Genomic DNA, 19213 nt, shown 5'->3' with positions numbered 1-19213 from the left:
CTCTCCATTTTTGGTTTTGGAAGATCAGTATATTGTATGTTACTTCTACATCGATGACTTAAAATTGAACATCGTTCTTCAACCTACACAATTCGCCACTCTTTCTTGTGATTGTAGTCACTTGTCCAACAGTTCTATATCATGCTCAGGTAATATTGGAAAATGGTTTTGATGATGACGACTCTTAAAATGGTTCTAGATATGAAATCTAAATAAAGATATATCTCTTGTATAATTAGAAAAATGGTTCAAGTTCTAGTTGAAAGTCATCGAAAAAGTTTAATCCAACCAATGAATTTGAAGATATGAAGTAGTGATCTTGAAGTTTTGAACATGAAGATGTGAAATCTCACTTGATCCTGCGTTTAGGCTTTGTTTTTGTTTGAGAGTTTGAAGGGAAAGTGAAGGGAAGACTTTTGAAAGTGATTTTTTTTTAAATATAAGAAAATATTTGATATATTTTGAAAGAATTATTTTGTATAAAATAATAAAAGAGTGTTAATCATTATTATATTTTTAATTTTTATAATATTGTGACAACGTAAAATATATTTAAAAAATTTATGTAAGTTCTTAAAAACTCTATAAAATTCAACTTTAATATAAAAAATTCAACTTTGATATAAGTTGAGTTCCCTATATTAGGGTTTTTTTTTTTTTGTTAAGAATAAAAGCAAATCTTTCATAACCCTTTTAAACAATTTTTTTCAATTCTTTTCTCTCAATTCTTTCATTTTTTCAAAGTTCTCCCCTTCCTTCTTTCTAAACAGTTTTTTTTATATAAGTTTCTCCAAACAGTTAAATGTAAATGAAACAAAAGTAGGTCTTGAGGTATTAAGGTAATACACACAAAGTATTTCAAAATTTTCATCTTTTTGATAAAAATTACTAAAATCAATTCGGACAAATATTTAAATAATTAAGGAGTTTTTTGATCAATTAGAAAAGAAAAATAGACCGTTTAATCAATTAGGCCTTACTTCTAATCGAATAAAATAAAGTGCAATTTGTGACAACCTAAATGCCAATCCTCAATGTAAATTTTAAATACTTTTAAAATAAATACTTAACCAAGTAGTTTTGCAGTAGAGAAAAAAGATTAAAATTACATAAAAAAATTACTAAATTATTTATCACAACTGGTTCAAGGTACCACATTTTTACTTACACTTCACAATTAAATATTAAATCATTGTTAACGATAAAAGTGACAAAATACTTTTCTTTTCCTTTCCATTTCAAAAATACATCTAAAATATTTTAGTCAAAATTAGATAAAAAATACATGACTATAACAAATTTCTAAGTGTCACTGTGAAAGCAAACTTCTCTTAAATTTGAAGTTCAAGATTTATTAATCTGTATTTACTGCAATTTAGCAAACGTAGGACCAAGACAAACAAAAATAAACACAAAAGGGTGAGTATATAGAAATTTGATATAATTCATGACACTATTAAGTTCAATCACAATTAAAACAACGTGCATGCTCTTAGACTAAATCTCTTCTCTTTCTTTGGTACCATTCTGCTCTCCTAGGTGTCATGCTTCTCTCTATGACACTGCACTATATAATACTTTTCTCTTTGATACTATACTACACTCATAACATAAATACAATTGTGATTCTTTCAATTGTTACTGCACTTGTGTAATACTTCCCTCAAGTGATAGTATATTACAACATATGATTCAATTTCAAATGTGCTTCTCTCAAGCGATATTGTACCATATGTTCACTTTTCTATAGTGATAATGTGCCACATCAAGCATGAACCTCATGGTGGGTTAGAGTCTCATAGAGGTGTGAACCTCATAGTGGGTTCGAGTCCCATTAAGGAGAGAACCTCATAATGGGTTAGAGTCCCATAGAGATGTGAACCTCATAGGGGGGTTAAAGTCTCATAGAGCTGTGAACCTCATAGTGAGTTAGAGTCTCATAGAGGAGAAAACCTCATAGTGGATTAGAATTCCATAGAGGAGAGAACCTCGCAGTGGTTTAAAGTCTCATAGAAGAGTGAAGCTCGTAGTGCGTTAGTCTCATAAAAGAACGAACTTCATAATGGTAAAACACTCTGATTATTGTGGGAAGTCTGTGACCCGTGTCTTGGCCCTATGTTAGAGGTGCTTGGCAAGGAAAGACGTTCCTTAGAGAGGGGAGTTTCGTGACTTGTGTCCTATTTTTCTAGATGTATGATAGGTCAGAGAAAGATGTCTGACGTGACAGAGATCTGTGACCTTTGTCCATCGTCTTAAACATGGGATCGGTCCGGAAAAGATACTTTGTTGTTTGCATTCCCGAATAGTTATTTATTGAGTTATGTGGACTCGCGTTCATATGTTTTCATATGAAGCAAAACCCCATAGATACTCAGGCTTTTATTCTATCATGTGAATGTATATACGTAAGATAAAGTTGAATGATTTAAGTTAGAGTGTCATATACGAACTCTTTAGAGCCGAGTGAACCCATAAAATAGGAGAATCCACTAATATTATCATCTCACCCCATTATATTGTTGAATTTCAACTTAAGGCATGATAAGGGCAAAAGTAAAGTGGCTTGATGATGTTCGAAGATTCTATGATGTTTTGAGTAGTTTTCGTTGTATATATGTATATATCTTAGTATTTTGTTCGACACTCATGTAATACCATGTGCCACATGATGTATTTCGAGTATCTTGGACATGTATATAAATGATGTCGTTAAACACTTATGTTGTATCAATATCAATTAACACATGTATATAAATGATGTCGTTAAACACTTATGTTGTATCAATATCAATTAACACTGTGTATAAAATTATTCTAGATTTATATTATACTAGGTGTTACTCTAATTGATCAAGGCATGGTTTTATTCAAATAATATGGTCAAAAGCTTATAAATTGTTTACTTTTTGAGCTAACATTTTTCTTATATAAAGGAGTTATTTTCCTCATTTCAAAACACATCAGATTTCTAAATACAAACTCTTTCATATCTTTCTATCTCTCATTCTTTTATAAAGTTGTTTTTTTGCTAGAGTTTCCTTAGTGCTAGTGTTGCATTGGCGTTGTATAGTAATTTTTTTATTCAAGAGCTTAGTTCTATTGTGATATATTTGTGATTGATTTGAAGGTTGCAATCTAAACTTGTAAAAAAAAAATTGGGTTAAAGTTATTGAGCCGAGCTTGTGTAAAAGCTATGGTTGTATGAGGTTTTTGAGTTAAGCTTGTGTAAAAGCTCTAGATGTTTATGAAAGGTTTTTGGGATGATCCTTTGTAAAATCTCACGTTGTTTATGAATTTTTTTGGCTAATCATGTGCAAAAGCTTAAGATTGTTTTAGTGTAAATCTCAAGGGGATACTCTTGGGTACTAAAGTTAGTCAAATGATTTAGGTCAAACTAGAATTAATTTATAGTGTGATCTTTCTATCCCTTCCTTTTTTTCATTTCTGTTATTTATTTTACTGCTTATTTTTGTCTTTTCTCTTTTCTATTATTCTGCCTCTCCATCTCTGTTTATATATATCTTCTAACATAAATCTTTTTAAATTAAAGCATTTTTATAAATCGATTTTTGAAATTCAAATATCACAATTCACCCTCTCTTTTGTTTAGAGTCACTTGGTTAACATATAGATTTTTTTTCAAACCCCCACTATCATGTTTCCGCCAAATTTTCACATCAACTTATCCAAACTTTGAGTCCATCACCTTAATTAGGCCACGATCTTCAAAGTAGGACCAAAAATCTGTATCTTGGCCATTATATGCATAAACATCACCACCATAGTACTTTAGCTTAGGGTCTTTTACAAAATAACCCTTAATGTGTAATACAACCTTAAATAAATCCATGTCTTGTAAATAAATTAAAGGGTACGATTTAGATTAGAATATAGTATAATATACGAAGTATATACTCTAGTTAAATATGACTCTTATTTCATGCAAAACATACAATACACAATATCTAGAATATAGTTAAATATAATCAAATACGACAAACCGACAATATGATATGATCAAGAATGTTCAAGAAATTTAAGGATATATGAGACCAACTTGAACTCCAAAGAAAATGTTTTATGGTTTATAATACTTTAATGGGACTACAAATTGCATATTTCAATGCCATAGTCAACTTGAGGAACTCCTGAAAACCACATCTTTCAATGCTTTTAACGCACACAACTTTCAACAAATATTTGAGTTTTAGCGTTCAACAGGTTTGCTAGTTGTGAACTGATTTAGTGTTTCTGGTGAATACAAGCTTCGACCTTTGAGAAGAGGTGAAGTAGATAACTTCGAGTTTAGACATAAAAAGAAAGTAGAGTCACACTGATTTATAAAAGATACCTCTTAAATAATTCATTATTTTCAATTTCAAGTTTTTAAAAATAAATTAACTTAGTCAACATTTCATGTTGAAATAACATATATTCTAATTGGCAACCATGTGATGCGACCACCTAGAAAGCGTTCAACATGTAAAAAAAGAAGAAGAAGACAAACATCTACCTTTAAATTCATATGAGATATCATTGAAAAGGAAAACGTAGAACCAAAATAGTTTTAGTTGATATTTTGTAGTCTCAAATATTTGAAAATTACGAAATGATTCAATTTTCTTAATGAGACTTACTCATGCCTAAATCGATAGAGAATTAAAGGGCTGACTTACTCAAAACAAGTTTGAGATGGTAGGATGATAACTCGATTCTTTGATTCCTTCCTAATAATTTTAGTTTTCGGTCGTTATAGTCTCTTTTTACAATTACTTGTCATTGTTATTTTCCTTTTGTTTTAGTCTTAATTACTTATGGTGTTTTATTCTTTGTGTAACTTCTTTAAAAAAATTCCTCATCTATTATCTATCTACCAATATATTATTATTATTATTATTATTATTATTATTAAATTTTTTTTATCATAAATATAAAAATTATTAATATTATAAAAAATATTAAATTGAAAATAATCGAAATAATATCGAATAACAAATAAAATTAATTTAGGTAGTCACTCACTAGTCACTCCCATCCAAATAGGGATGGCAACGGGTGCCCGCGGGTGCGGGTTTTATACTACCCAAACCCGCACCCGAAATTACCACCCGAACCCAAACCCAAAAGCTATTCGGATGATAAAATAACACCCACGCCCATACCCGTTGGGTTCGGGTTTTTTTACCCAAACCCAAACCCGTAACAAAATACATAAAATATATTTTTCCTACAATTTTCTTACAACTTTTCACAGTATATATATATATATATATATATATATATATATATATATATATATATATATATATATATATATATATGTATATATATATAATATATTATATATAATTTTTATATATATATATATATATATATATATATATATATATATATATATATTATATATAATATATATATATATATATATATATATATATATATATATATATATATATATTATAATATATATATATATATATATATATATATATATATATATATATATATATATATATATATATATATATATATATATATATATATATATATATATATATATATATATATATATATATATATATATATATATATATATATATATATATATATATATATATATATATATATATATATATTCGGGTGTGATTTCGGGTTTCGGGCGCGGGTTTCACACTACCCAAACCCGCACCCGAAATATCGGGTGACACCCGAACCCGAACCCAAACCCAGTCAACTCGGGTTTTCACCCGTTGACTCGGGTTCGGATGCGGGTGAGCCCCGTAGGGTGGGTTTGGGTCTATTTGCCATCCCTACATCCAAAGTTGAATCCGGTGCGTTACCGTGTGGCCAAGTTAAACACCTTCCTTTCGTCAACAACACAACCACAGTCCACCGTCATTAGTTCTACATTTTGATCTCCGCATTCCATTCACACTGTAACAGAGTCCAAACCAACCTCCACAAAAAACCTTCAACTCAGTAACAATGCGTTCACTTCACTAATTCTCCCCATACTTCCACTCATCGTTGCTTCCAATGGCGAAAACCGAATCCGCTTCAACCCGAATCGTAATCGAACCACACTCACAATTCGACCTATCCACACACTCCCGCACCACCACCGTCCGATCTCTCGCCATCACCACACTTTCCAACAATCGGACAATTCTCTACGTCGGCACTCACTCCGGAACTCTCTTCTCCCTCTCCCCTAACCTAAACGACACTAACGCTTCCCAAAACGGCACCACTGAGACTAATTCGCCTTCGTTTCTGCAGAAGCTCTCGTTTCTGAGAAGCGTTTCTGTAAGCAACTCTTCCGTGGATGAGGTTTTGGTTTTAGCTGATTTAGGGAAGGTTCTGTTGCTTTCTGATGGTTCGTTGTTTTTGGTGGATTCGGAGTTGGCGAATCGCGCTGTTAGGTTAGGGTTTTCGAAAGGTGTTAGTGTTGTGACGAGAAGGAGGATGAGAAATAATGAGTCGGAAATTTTAGGTTTAGGTTTAGATAGTAATAGTAATCAGAGGTTTTTGCATAGATTGGGAGGTTTGATAGTGAAAGACGGTGAATCGCATAATGAGAGTTGTGGTGGATGTGTTTTAGCACTTGCTATTGGGAGGAGGTTAGTGATTGTGGAGGTTGTTTTAGGGAGTAAGAGTGGGAAGAGTGATAAAGATGTTAATAGTGCGACGCTTGTTGTTTTGAAAGAGATTCAATGTGTGGATGGTGTTGTTAGTACTATGGTTTGGCTTGATGATTCGATTGTTGTTGGTACTGCGAATGGTTATAGTTTGATTTCGTGTGTTAGTGGACAGAGTAGTGTTATATTTTCGTTGCCGGATGTGTCGAGGCCGCCGCGGTTGAAGTTGTTGTATAGGGAGTGGAGGGTGTTGTTGTTGGTGGATAATGTGGGGATTATTGTTGATGCGCAAGGGCAGCCGGTTGGGGGTAGTTTGGTGTTTCGAAATGGGTTGGATTCTATTGGGGAGTTGTCTTTTTATGTGGTTGTTGTGAATGATGGGAAGATTGAGCTGTATAATAAGAAACATGGGGGATGTGCTCAGGTGTTGCCGTTTGGTGGGGAAGGGATTGGACCTTGTGTTGTTGCTAGTGAGGAAGATAAGGGTGGGAAGCTTGTTGCTGTTGCAACTGCTACCAAGGTATGTTGTAGTTTGAATCTGATTGTACTGTGATCTTTGTTCAGGTTCTACATTTTGGCATACTCGTGGTCATATTGTTGAATGTGTGTGTGCGACTGTGTGTTTGTTCTTTAAGATGTAAAACTTGGATGGTTGGCTCTGACACTTGTTTGATATCTTAATGGATATTATATTCGGATTGTTTAGATAAACATGATAGAGGCTATTTCACGATAACATTGAGTCCATATTGTAACCATATGGTAAAATCTAACGGAAAAAAAGATAAGTAAATAAGCTTTTAAGTTCAATCTACATTAGGGGATGATTAAGTAGTTTGTAGTAGATGCTAGATAGGCCTCTCATGAACCCCTTTATTTGAAAAACTACAACTAATAACTTTTTATTTAATTAGGAAACTCATTCTAAAACCTAACATGCTTAAAATGAAATGACAAGAAAATGAGAACTTACTTGAAGTAGTTATAGAAGACTCAGGCACTAAGGAAATTGTTTCATTATGGGTACCTTCAATTTGACAAATGAAAACTACGCTTTTTATTGCTTCATTATTCAAACTAGTAAAAAATTCAGATGTTGGAAGTAAAACTGCCAAGTATGTATTCTTTTTCAATCTTCTGGCGTAGTGTGGCTATGCTTGGTGGACAAAAAACTAATTTGAAACATAAACATGTAAGTAATTTGTTTAAGAGGGAAAATTCATATATTTTGCTAGCTGGATTGAATTTTCTCCTGCTACGGTTAGTAACTTAACTTGTGCGGTCCGGATTATTATTGTAGACCGAGGCTAACTCTGTTTTTATGGGCACTCAGTGTTATATAGAATGTGACGGTTTTACTACTGTACTACAGAAATTCGTTCCCAGATGGTTGCTAAAATGCTTGATTTTTTTTTCTTCATTTTCCTAGTCATTCATTAAGATGGAAAAGGCATGGCACAACTTATGTTTCGGAAGCATTGGCATTATTTGATGAAATTTTATGATGATATTAATATTGCTTCATTTTGAGTATCCATTGAACCTTCAGCCTGGTAAAGATAATATAAATAAAGGCTTGGGTCCTAATTTGGCTGAGTGTATTGAATCAAAACAAAAATTTAATTTCAGTACTAGATTATATTCTTCAATTTCGTATCATTAAGTTCCAACATTGGACTGGATACACTTCATGCAGTACTATACACTCTAATATTTCTAACTTCAGGTGTAGCCTATTATGTTGATTTATGACTATCATTACAGTTTTATTTGATTAGAAAATTGCAAGCAAGCAATTTGTTATAACTGTGACCTTTATGCTCTCATAATACTAGGTCATTAAATAAACTCGTGTTCTTTTGTTATACACATACTACTAGGTTGTGTGCTATCAGAAATTACCGTCTGTAGAACAAATAAAAGACCTTTTAAGGAAGAAAAACTACAAGGGAGCTATATCCTTGGTAGAGGAGCTTGATTATGAAGGTGAAATGTCTAAAGACTTGCTCTCATTTGTTCATGCTCAAGTGGGGTTCCTCTTGCTTTTTGACTTGCATTTCGAAGAAGCTGTGGACCACTTTTTGCTCTCAGAGACAATGCAACCTTCTGAAGTATTCCCCTTTATAATGCGAGATCCAAATCGCTGGTCCTTACTGGTACTGTGTTTATCCCCTTTTTATTAAGTTACTGTCACAAATACTTTTGTCTCTGCCATTAGCTAAGCCAACAGCATTAAAAAAAATGTGAAGAAATGCTCCATCTTTGATTAGCGTTAATTACTATATTAGCAACGGTTATAAGATGTAATTTGTAAATTTGCTAGAAGACTTGTTTATTTGTCTCTTGCCTTGTTTTCACTTCTAATGAATATTAAGGTATAATGCAAAATCTGAATGCAGTTTAGCACAGCAACCTGTTTAAAAGCTTCAGTGTTTCAATTAGATACTATTTAGTGACTACTGACTACATTTTTATTTTGTATTTGTGCTGATTGGATAAACTATTTGATCTATCTTCTTTTACATGACATCAATAAGTGTTATGCTTTCTTCGTTGCTGAATGTTATGCATGTAGATACATATTGATTTAAGCAAAATATCCATGCAATTGTGCAATGTGCAAGTGAATTGGCATGATCTTGCTCGACCACACGATGTAGTTAAACCGTTAAAATTTATGTTTTTTTGTGGTATTTATTTGACGTGCTTTATAAATTTGAACTTGAGATCCAAGATTAACTGGTTATTTTTTTGGGTCTGGTGCTATATTGTGAAATTTTGCACTTGTTCTTAATGCATATGTATTATGCAAATATTTATAGTTCGTATTTTATGAATGTGGTACAGAGGTTCAAACTGACTTTTGTAGGTTCCTAGGAATCGGTATTGGGGTTTGCATCCTCCCCCAGCTCCTCTTGAAGATGTAGTCGATGATGGCTTGATGACAATCCAGAGAGCATCTTTCCTTAGAAAAGCAGGGGTAGAAACAATAGTAGACAATGATCTTTTTCTGAATCCACCAAATAGAGCTGATCTGTTGGAGTCAGCAATCAAAAACATTAGCAGGTTTATATTTTACTTTTTTCAATGAAAGGTTTATATTCCTTTAGTTTGTTATATATTTTACTTGAAAGAAAAATAAAATGTATTTTTTTTGTTTGATATGGAAAAGAGAATACAATCCTTTTTAGTAGAAGCGATATGACATGAATCTGGGTAGTGTATACTACTTTATCTACATCCCAAAGGATAAAAAATTTGCATTTAATCTTATCTTATCACTAGTACCATTATCTACTTTTATCCTATTCAAAGTTCTATTATCCAAAACAGAGTTTGAAATCTCTTTTGGTTCTTACGATAGCCTCCTGCAAGCTGGCTTCGAAATGTTTCCTACAGACAGCTTGCTGACAAAATCACTAAAATACTTCTTGAGCTTTGCAGCTTGATTTATTAGAATGATGTAGGGTACGCAGAATTCACAAATTTTCATCTTCTTTTCAGCCAAGTGTTTATCTACTTCCATATGCTTGGCTCTTCCATGTGAGCAGAATTGTGAGATATGCAGGTTATTTACTTGTTGCTGCAGTATACTTTCATAGGTGTCGATTTTTCTAACAGTAATTCTTTCCCAGTCTTTTAAACCACATAATCTCACATTCTGTGGACCCTTAATCTAAATTATGCTTCAGCATGACTCCTAGCCACCAAATTTTGTTTCTTACTTTGCCATGTAATAAGGTTCTTTTAAACAAAAATATACATTGCAATATGCATTGATGTTGGCTTGTATTTTTGCAAGTATTCATGCTTTTTATATAGCAATCATCTTCTTGGTGACCCTTTATTGATGAATATTATGAACAGGTATTTGGAGGCCTGTCGAGAGAAAAAATTAATGCAGTCAGTCAGTGAGGGGGTTGACACTCTATTAATGTATCTCTATAGAGCCCTAAATCGTGTTGAGGACATGGAGAGGTTGGCATCTTCAACTAACTGGTGTATTGTGGTATGTGCCGATTATTGTTATTGTGGATTTGATACATGCAAATTGTTATGTCATGTTGCATTTCTATTAATATGTCAATTTTATTTATAAATTATTTGATCTAAGAGATTTCAATAAATTTTCAAAATTTTGACAGTAAAATGTACAGTAGTAGGAATTGGGCCTATTATTCAATTAGAATTAATAAATAAACTTCTTGTTGGCATGGCCACATTTAGTGTTCTCCAAAAAAGAATTGTGTCAACTGCAAACTTATGCTGTGAAACTGGAATGGTAAAACCTGCTTGGAACATTAACACCAAGTGTGAACAGAAAAAGTAAAAGAGGTGTCCCCCCTGTCTAAATCAGTGCTGCTTCTTAAACAAAGATATAGGGTGTTTCACTGCATGACGTGATGTCAGTTTCGTGGGATTGTCCTGAAAGATGACCCTATGATATACATTTCTTTGCAGGAGGAGTTGGAACACATGTTAGAAGAGTCCGGGCACCTACGAACCCTTGCCTTTCTATATGCTAGTAAAGGAATGAGCTCAAAAGCTGTGTCAATTTGGCGCATCCTGGCAAGAAGTTATTCATCTAGCCTACGGAAAGACCTTGCTTTGGAGACTATTATACAGGATAGTGGGGAAAACCTTATTTCTGGCAAGGCAATTGCAGCAGCTGAAGCTTCAAGGATTCTTCAGGAGTCATCTGACCAGGATTTGATTCTCCAACATCTAGGATGGGTATGACTATGAGTGGTTAAGATGTTGGTTTTTAATGCAAGTAGAATGTCTACAATTCCATGATTCTTCTTTTTGAACTTTCTCATTTCAGGTTGCAGATATTAGCCAGGTTCTTGCAGTCAAAGTTCTAACATCGGACAAACGAGAGATCCAGCTTTCTCCTGGTTGGCCTCTATTCTTCCAGCATGCTCACTCTCGAATTTCTACAATGATATTTTATTGAAGAATGCAAAGTTTGAATATATTGTTTTGCGTAGTTCTGACCACTTGTTTATTATTACATAATGTCTAATTTAATATGTCAAAGGGCTCTGAAATATCATATTTACCATCATGTTTTCATTTCTGTTAATTTTACTTATTAAATCATTAGTGATATGTTAATTTCATACTGCAGATGAAGTCGTTACATCTATTGATCCACAGAAGGTAGAAATTTTACAGAGGTATATGTTGGAGACTTGTATTGAGATGTATATGGTTATTATTGATTCTCTGGTTTGCTGTCAAATCTTTTATTTTCTCTTCCTCATTGCTTTTATGCTCTAATGTATACGAGTACACGTAATGGTCAAGGATTGTGTGTCATAGTTTGTAATATTAGTTTATACTTTATTTTTAACATTCTGTTTCTTAATTTACCCCGACATGTTTGTTATTTTAGGTATCTCCAATGGTTGATTGAAGACCAAGACTGCTTTGATAGTCAGTTGCATACACTGTATGCTCTCTCACTTGCTAAATCAGCAATTGAAGCCTTTGAGTTTGAAATTATCTCTGAAAATATTCCTAGTGGGAATCCCGAAAGAAATTTTTTGACTACTTTGAGGAATTCAATCTTTCAGACTCCTGTCAGGGAAAGATTACAGATCTTTTTGCAATCATCAGACTTATATGATCCAGAAGAAGTTCTCGACTTAATTGAAGGATCAGAATTATGGTTGGAAAAGGTAATTATAAGTCTTTTGACCATGCTATCTATAATCTGTTTATTTTTGTTTGATGTAATTTCTATCTTTGGGACGGGCGGTGATAAATTACCTTATGTTCAAATGGATGTCTACCAACATTTTTTTGTTTATTTGGGCATACTTGACAGGCTATTCTATATAGAAGATTGGGGCAAGAGACTCTGGTCCTCCAAATTTTGGCTTTGTAAGTTTTTTCAAATTAGCTTTGAAATTGTAGCTGTTCTCTACTTTTTCTTGTAAAATTTACTCACTATATTGTATGATGGCATGTAATTCCTTGCATGCATTTTCTTTTTTTGATTCATTGTGATTTTATGAACAATTTTATATGATGTCATCTATATGCCTGTATGTGTTTTACATTATATGATACAAACCTTGTCCTAACCATTCTCTAGTGACCTCAAAAATTGACCTTAAACTCCAGGATAATTGTAATAACCCTGGTTTAATTATATACACTAAAAAGAGATATTCATAAAATTGACCTTGCTATAATTTGATTTGTTGGAAAATTGATTTATGATAGAGGTCAAAGATGTCATTTGATATGTATATTTGAAAGCCCTCTCATAGTTTGATAATTTGGGCGTTGTAAACTAAAATGAAGTGAGAAATATGGATTGCTATTTTTACTGAATAACGCCGATCCTTCTAGAGTACAGTAACTTACAGTTAATAATAATTTGAGAATAAAATTCCTTCCAATTCTTGGTGAGATATAGGATTTGCAGATAAGATTTTGGGATTTACCATTGTTTAATTTGATGGATTTCAGAGCACAATTAAATATCTCATATTTTCAAGATAAGTTTTTGTAAATTTCATCAAAACATGCTGGCATGTAACAATTGAATGCAAAATGGCTTACAAAGTGAAAAAAAACATAGTATCTTTATTTATTATTGTTGTCTATTGGCTTCCAGGAAATTAGAAGACAGTGAAGCTGCTGAGCAGTATTGTGCCGAGATTGGAAGACCTGATGCCTACATGCAGTTTGTCTTCATTTTACTCTTTTAATGCTTTATTTAAGTAACAGCTATTTAGCATAATTATGTTAAAGGCTGATTTACTTTTTTGTCAAATGTCCTCAGATTGCTAGAAATGTATTTGGATCCACAAGATGGCAAGGATCCCATGTTTACTGCTGCTGTTCGCCTTCTCCACAATCATGGAGAATCATTAGACCCATTGCAAGTTTTAGAGGTATTAAACTTGGTCTATGTCAGTTTTAACAAGTAGACTAGACTGTTTCACAGAGAACTGTCTCATTGGCTGGTCAGGTCAGGTCACAAACCCCTTTTCTGGAGTATGAACCAGCTTTAGGACCTTTGAAACCTGTTGAATACTAGCAACAGTGTTAGATATATTAGGAGACGGTGAAATTAAGAAAATAGTCAAACACCCTTTTTGTTTTCAGGGTGTATGTGGGATATGATGACATTGATTGGATGTCACCAGATTGGCCGTAATGGTGCGATACAAATACACCTATTTATACTCATCTTTGGATCTGGAGAGGTTCAGGTCAATGTATTGTTTTGCCAATTCAACAGTTCCTGCAGCTCATGCAATTAGGATTGTTTTGTATATTCTCTTGTCAAGTTGGGTGTTGCATGTAGGATGTGATGCAACATTGCTCGTGTTTTTGCCTGACTGCTTTAAAGGCTTTTTGACAAGGGGTTTTGGTAGGAATAAGTAGGAAAATATTTTATCGGCATGTCTGATATCTTGTTATTAAAATATTAGCATCAGAAGTCAATTACTAGAAGAGATAGTTTGAAATGCATAAATAGGCATTATTTCAGCAAAATGCAATGCTTCATAAATCCTTAAGTATAATTATCAGGATTGGATGGATGGACTCTGCATCTAATCATTTACAGATTTTTGCCCGCTTATCTTTGTCTGTTGTTGTATAATTGTATGCAGTCCCCAAATCTGTACTTGTTAAATATTTTGGCTCTTAAATGCAGAAACTATCACCAGATATGCCGCTTCAACTTGCTTCTGAGACTTTACTAAGAATGTTCAGGGCCAGAGTTCATCATCATCGTCAAGGACAGGTACTGTCACATTTTTTCTTTTCTGGATATATTTTTTCCCAACCTTAGAAGACTATTTTCTCCAATTGGGAGGAGGGGGCTACAATACAAATCAGAGTTGTAGTGGTTGCTATCAAAGAGTAATGGGTAATCTTGTTTTCTACAAGTTCTTTCTCAGGGAGGTGCATTCCACAAGATTTTTGCGACTACAACTGTTTTTTGAAGTTCTTTTGGAACAAAGTATATGATTGGTTTTTTGTTCGTAGTTGGTCCTGAAGTTAGACCATTTTTATAAAAATTCATTGCTTGCGATTTTTTAGAGATAACTTGTTTGTAGTCCGACATTTTCCAGTTGGCATTTTCTTTTCACATAAATTGGCAGACAACCAAATATTGTGGACTAGTATTGTTAACTTTAATAATATATATTTCAGATTGTCCATAATTTATCTCGTGCCGTAGACACCGATGCAAGGTTGTCAAGATTAGATGAAAGATCAAGGAATGTACAGATTAATGACGAGACTCTCTGTGATTCGTGTAATGCACGTCTTGGTACCAAGTTATTTGCAATGTACCCTGACGATACTGTTGTATGTTACAAGGTTAGTGCTTGATCACTTCTCTTAATTGATTCCTCAAATAGAGCTTTTGCCCAAACTTCCCTGCCTCATCAATAATTGTACTAAGCTGTCTTGGTAGGACTGTAATATGTTATCCTTGTCTTGGTAGGATATATTGGTTGGTATTACTTGATGATTGTTTAGATAAGCTCCTTATTATTGACAATTATTAGAGACAGGTTTTCTCAATTGTTGCTTCTAATACTTTGCAGTGTTATCGCCGTCAAGGTGAGTCAGTGTCTGTCTCTGGTCGCAATTTTAAGGAAGATATCTTAATTAAACCGGGTTGGCTTGTGAGTCGTTGATCTTGAAGCTATGATATTGTTATTCGATGAAAACATTGCTTGACTGAAGCCTGAATCTGAGGAGCTGCCATTACATATACCAAATCCAAATCCTTCCAAAATTGGTAAAAGGAATGTTGAAGATCACTCACTTGGTAATATATTTAACTACGACATGATGGTTCTGTAAATAAATCACGAGTACCCCATTGTAATCCCCGTGCCCCCCTTTTGGAAATTTGCTTTGTAAATTTTGATATTGTAAAATGTATATTTTTTGCATCTATAAATAATAAGCTCATTCTTGCTTTCTAATTTTTTTCGGGCATATGCCATGTTGGAATTTGCTCACAAGGATTAGACAGCTGTAGTATTCTAATGTTTTCACAATCAATTGCTTATGTAATTCCATTTCCTAGCCGTGGTAGATTTGAAAATAGCCTCTCAAAATAGCAACTAGATGATTCAAAATTTGCAAATTGAAGAAAGGTTTATCCAAGCTCACAATTTCCTTCTACTAATACGACTTCAAGTCTTCAACCTCTGGTTTACGCAGCATAGAAATGCATAAAGAAATCATAAAAAAGGATACATTCTCATGAGGATGAATGGTGCACTGAACTTTTTATTGAACGAAGATAATGACTCTTTTGCTTAGGACTTACTCGCCATATGGCTGTTAGCACAGGCTATTAAAGATATTTGAAGATTTTTAGATGGTATACCAATAGCTATTGCATACATCAAGTTTTCACTTACAATTTTTATTTGAATTTAATTTTTGAGGAAAATGCATCTATATTTTTTTTCTTATACATAAATGACTTACAATTTTCATATGGTACGATGGACAAGTTTTCTAGTTGTCCATGTTAAAATCCACCCACTATGTTGGGATAACTTGAGGAAGAAGAGAATAAAACAATAAAGCTTGATGAATAATTAAAGCGCATGCTTATTGAATTTGAGGAGTATATGGTTTGATTAAAATCCCAAAATTAAAGAAGTTACTTGAAGTGATACGCAACTTATATATTGGTTGAGTTATTATGCCTAACTAACTTAGCTAGCTTGAACAATGGCTTAACAACTTTCTAATTAACCCGTGTTGCAAGTAATTAACTTGCAACACAAACAATCCTTAACAAATATGAATTATATACACATCACACGTCCTAATTCATCGCAACACAAACAATCCTTAACAAGTATGAATTATATACCCATCACACGTCCTAATTCATATATGCTAACCTTTTCATTTTCATAAGTTCATTTAAGCAATTAAACCTTACTATCTTCAAAGGTTTGGTGATTATGTATGCAACTTATCTTTATTCACTTGATCTCTTAAGGTGTGCCATTTTTTTTAACATGCTTGCTTTTAACCTGACTCATATGATTAGCCAAATCAATCACACACATGTCATCGTCAAGCATATCGATCTTCCAAAGCTTCAATAATTTTTAATTATTCAAATAACACTTTCATCTAAAGTACTTGATAAGCTACATATGATACTACTGCATATTCCACTTCACATAATTATAGAGCCAGTATTCACTGCTTCTTTAAGCTCCATGACCTTCTTCACGAGTTAACAATATTTTTAAATCCCGTAACTTTTGACAAGACAACATATAGCTGCCCATGAGAGAAAACAAACTATGTAAGATATACTCCAACATAAATGACTTTCTTTGACTTTTGTTGATGGTCATTGCAAATGAACTCACCAATGAAAATTGTCGTCATTGAAATTTAAAAGGAATTATTTTTATTGCAAGGAGTCAATGATAACTAGGAGATATAAGCCTTCTCAACAATATTGCTCTCTGATATCACATTTTCTTTAACAACAAATTTTTCTATTTTTGAAAAAGATTGATCAATATTTCTCAATAGCATAAGTGAGACATCAACTTTCAATCTTAACTTGTGATTAGGAATTCTTAAAGAATTGATTATGTTAAAAAATTTCAGAAGTGTGCTCATCATCGATCTGTCAACATCTAAGTTGGCATGATATGGAGAATCAAAACTCAAATATGTTTAAATTCAAAATATAATCATTCATAGCATTAACAATTGCATCCGTAGAATTCAATATAGTTCTATTTAAAAAAATATGAGTCATTCATGTTATGTAAAAGATTTGATGTTACTAACAATAGCTTAAAGTGAATCGCCATAATTTGGAATGAGAAAATCGTGTGGTATATCAACTTTAATATCTACATCATTGCTTTCTACAATACTTCTTCCTTCATAGATTTCCAAAATCTACTTAGAAAACACCTTTCTCTCTTCAATTTCAGAAACTAGACTTCCGGTTAGAAGTCTCATACTTGTAGTTAATGAAAAAATTTCAAAAAAATTCAAAGATAGGAAGGATTTTTATAGTAGCATGCACAACTTCCTCTTTATCTTTTTTGAATATAATGGGTAGGATCCGACGGAAATCTCCAAGCAAAACAACACTTTTTAAAAACATCCGACTTTTTCCACCAAATGGAATGCTCCGACTTCTTTTATTGTATTTTCTAAAAACATCCCTAAAAACACGGTCAATGACTTCAGAACAATGTTTATGCAACATTGATGCTTCATTCCATATAATTTAACTTTGTCTCAACTATTAACTCAACTAACAAACATTTTGGAAAGATTTTGCAGGATGAATATTCATCAACATGTTATTGGTGTTCTCATACATCATTTCCTAAACATGTTATTACTTATTAATCATATATTCTCCGCATAATAAATTTTACAACCCAATTTGACATGTGTAAAACTCAAACTTGAAAGAACACATTCAATCAGTACAATTAAAAATTTACAAAACATATAGTCTTACAACAACTCATACATCTACCAAATGCAACTAGCACACAACATTATTCATCTAGAACATTTAACAAACAATTTACCTGCAATATCAAGCATTAAAAAGTGATTGTTCTATCAATTAGCTTGTCTATATTAGAATTCAACTTGAGTATATTAATACACATATTTATATCCAAAATTGAACAAATAACATGCTGAAAAGTTGCATAAATACATAAGAAAATGTCACTTACATTCATGGGATCAAATTCCATGTATGTAATTTGCTTCAATTGTATTCATGAAAATGATCAAAGTTTCATTACAAATTACAGCAACAAAAAACATCAAACAAAAGACTTATTAGGAGTTGAGAAGCTTTTAAACTAATGAGAGCATTTGCAACTTTTCTTGTTGTGCTCATCCATGAATTATGACAAGTGATACATGAAACCATGGATGTGAATCATAGCACCTTAATTTATATTATTTGGTAGTATATGGTATTTAATCTACCCTAAAGTTGATATTGAAATAAATAAATTTATATTTTTAAAAAATTGTCACTTTGTACACCTATCTACCTAGTTATTTATGAACTCGCTTTCAAAAGAACATTCTAGCATGTATATATTATTAGTAAAAAGAAAGAAAAACAACTCAACCTTATATTTCTAGGCAAACACCATCAGTCATAATATATTTTTAAGAACCACAAAAAAACTTCACTTGTTGTGTTTGTTATTCATTGGGCCCCATTTACCGTTGCTTCTAGTTCTTTCCTCGTTATCCATTTTTTGTTTCCATTTAACAACTGGACCAATTAAAAAACAGCTTTAAATTTTATTTACTAATTTCAAGAGGAAAATAATAGAGGACTTTTCTATAAAAAGATAAAAGAAATACTAATAGTCATTCAATTTAGAAAAATTAGTTTTATTTCATAATGCAAAATTATCCTTGTGATAATTGAAGTTATCATTTCTTAGACCACACATAAAAATTGTGGCAATAATTTTTTTCACACAATTAATTTGTGAGAATTTTGATATTTCTCTATAGCACTTAGTTTAATGGTTATAAAT

General features: G+C 32.5%; 1 protein-coding gene across 1 annotated transcript; it reads left to right on the top strand.

The window, feature by feature from the left end:
- Window positions 1–5821: 5821 nt before the first annotated feature.
- LOC131616364 (vacuolar sorting protein 3) lies at window positions 5822–15610 on the top strand. The gene is made up of 14 exons (XM_058887677.1): window positions 5822–7158; window positions 8519–8794; window positions 9508–9704; window positions 10506–10647; window positions 11100–11372; window positions 11464–11536; window positions 11770–11818; window positions 12037–12322; window positions 12472–12527; window positions 13270–13338; window positions 13438–13549; window positions 14320–14409; window positions 14823–14993; window positions 15224–15610. The coding sequence occupies exons 1-14, from the start codon at window positions 6037–6039 to the stop codon at window positions 15314–15316; spliced, it is 3009 nt and encodes a 1002-aa protein (XP_058743660.1). The 5' UTR covers window positions 5822–6036; the 3' UTR covers window positions 15317–15610.
- The last annotated feature ends 3603 nt before the right edge of the window (window positions 15611–19213 follow it).

The sequence above is a fragment of the Vicia villosa genome, linkage group LG7 (genome assembly GCF_029867415.1).
Source record: "Vicia villosa cultivar HV-30 ecotype Madison, WI linkage group LG7, Vvil1.0, whole genome shotgun sequence".
Lineage (NCBI taxonomy): Eukaryota > Viridiplantae > Streptophyta > Magnoliopsida > Fabales > Fabaceae > Vicia > Vicia villosa.
Note: the sequence above shows the minus strand (reverse complement) of the source record. Positions and strands in the feature narration are given on the sequence as shown.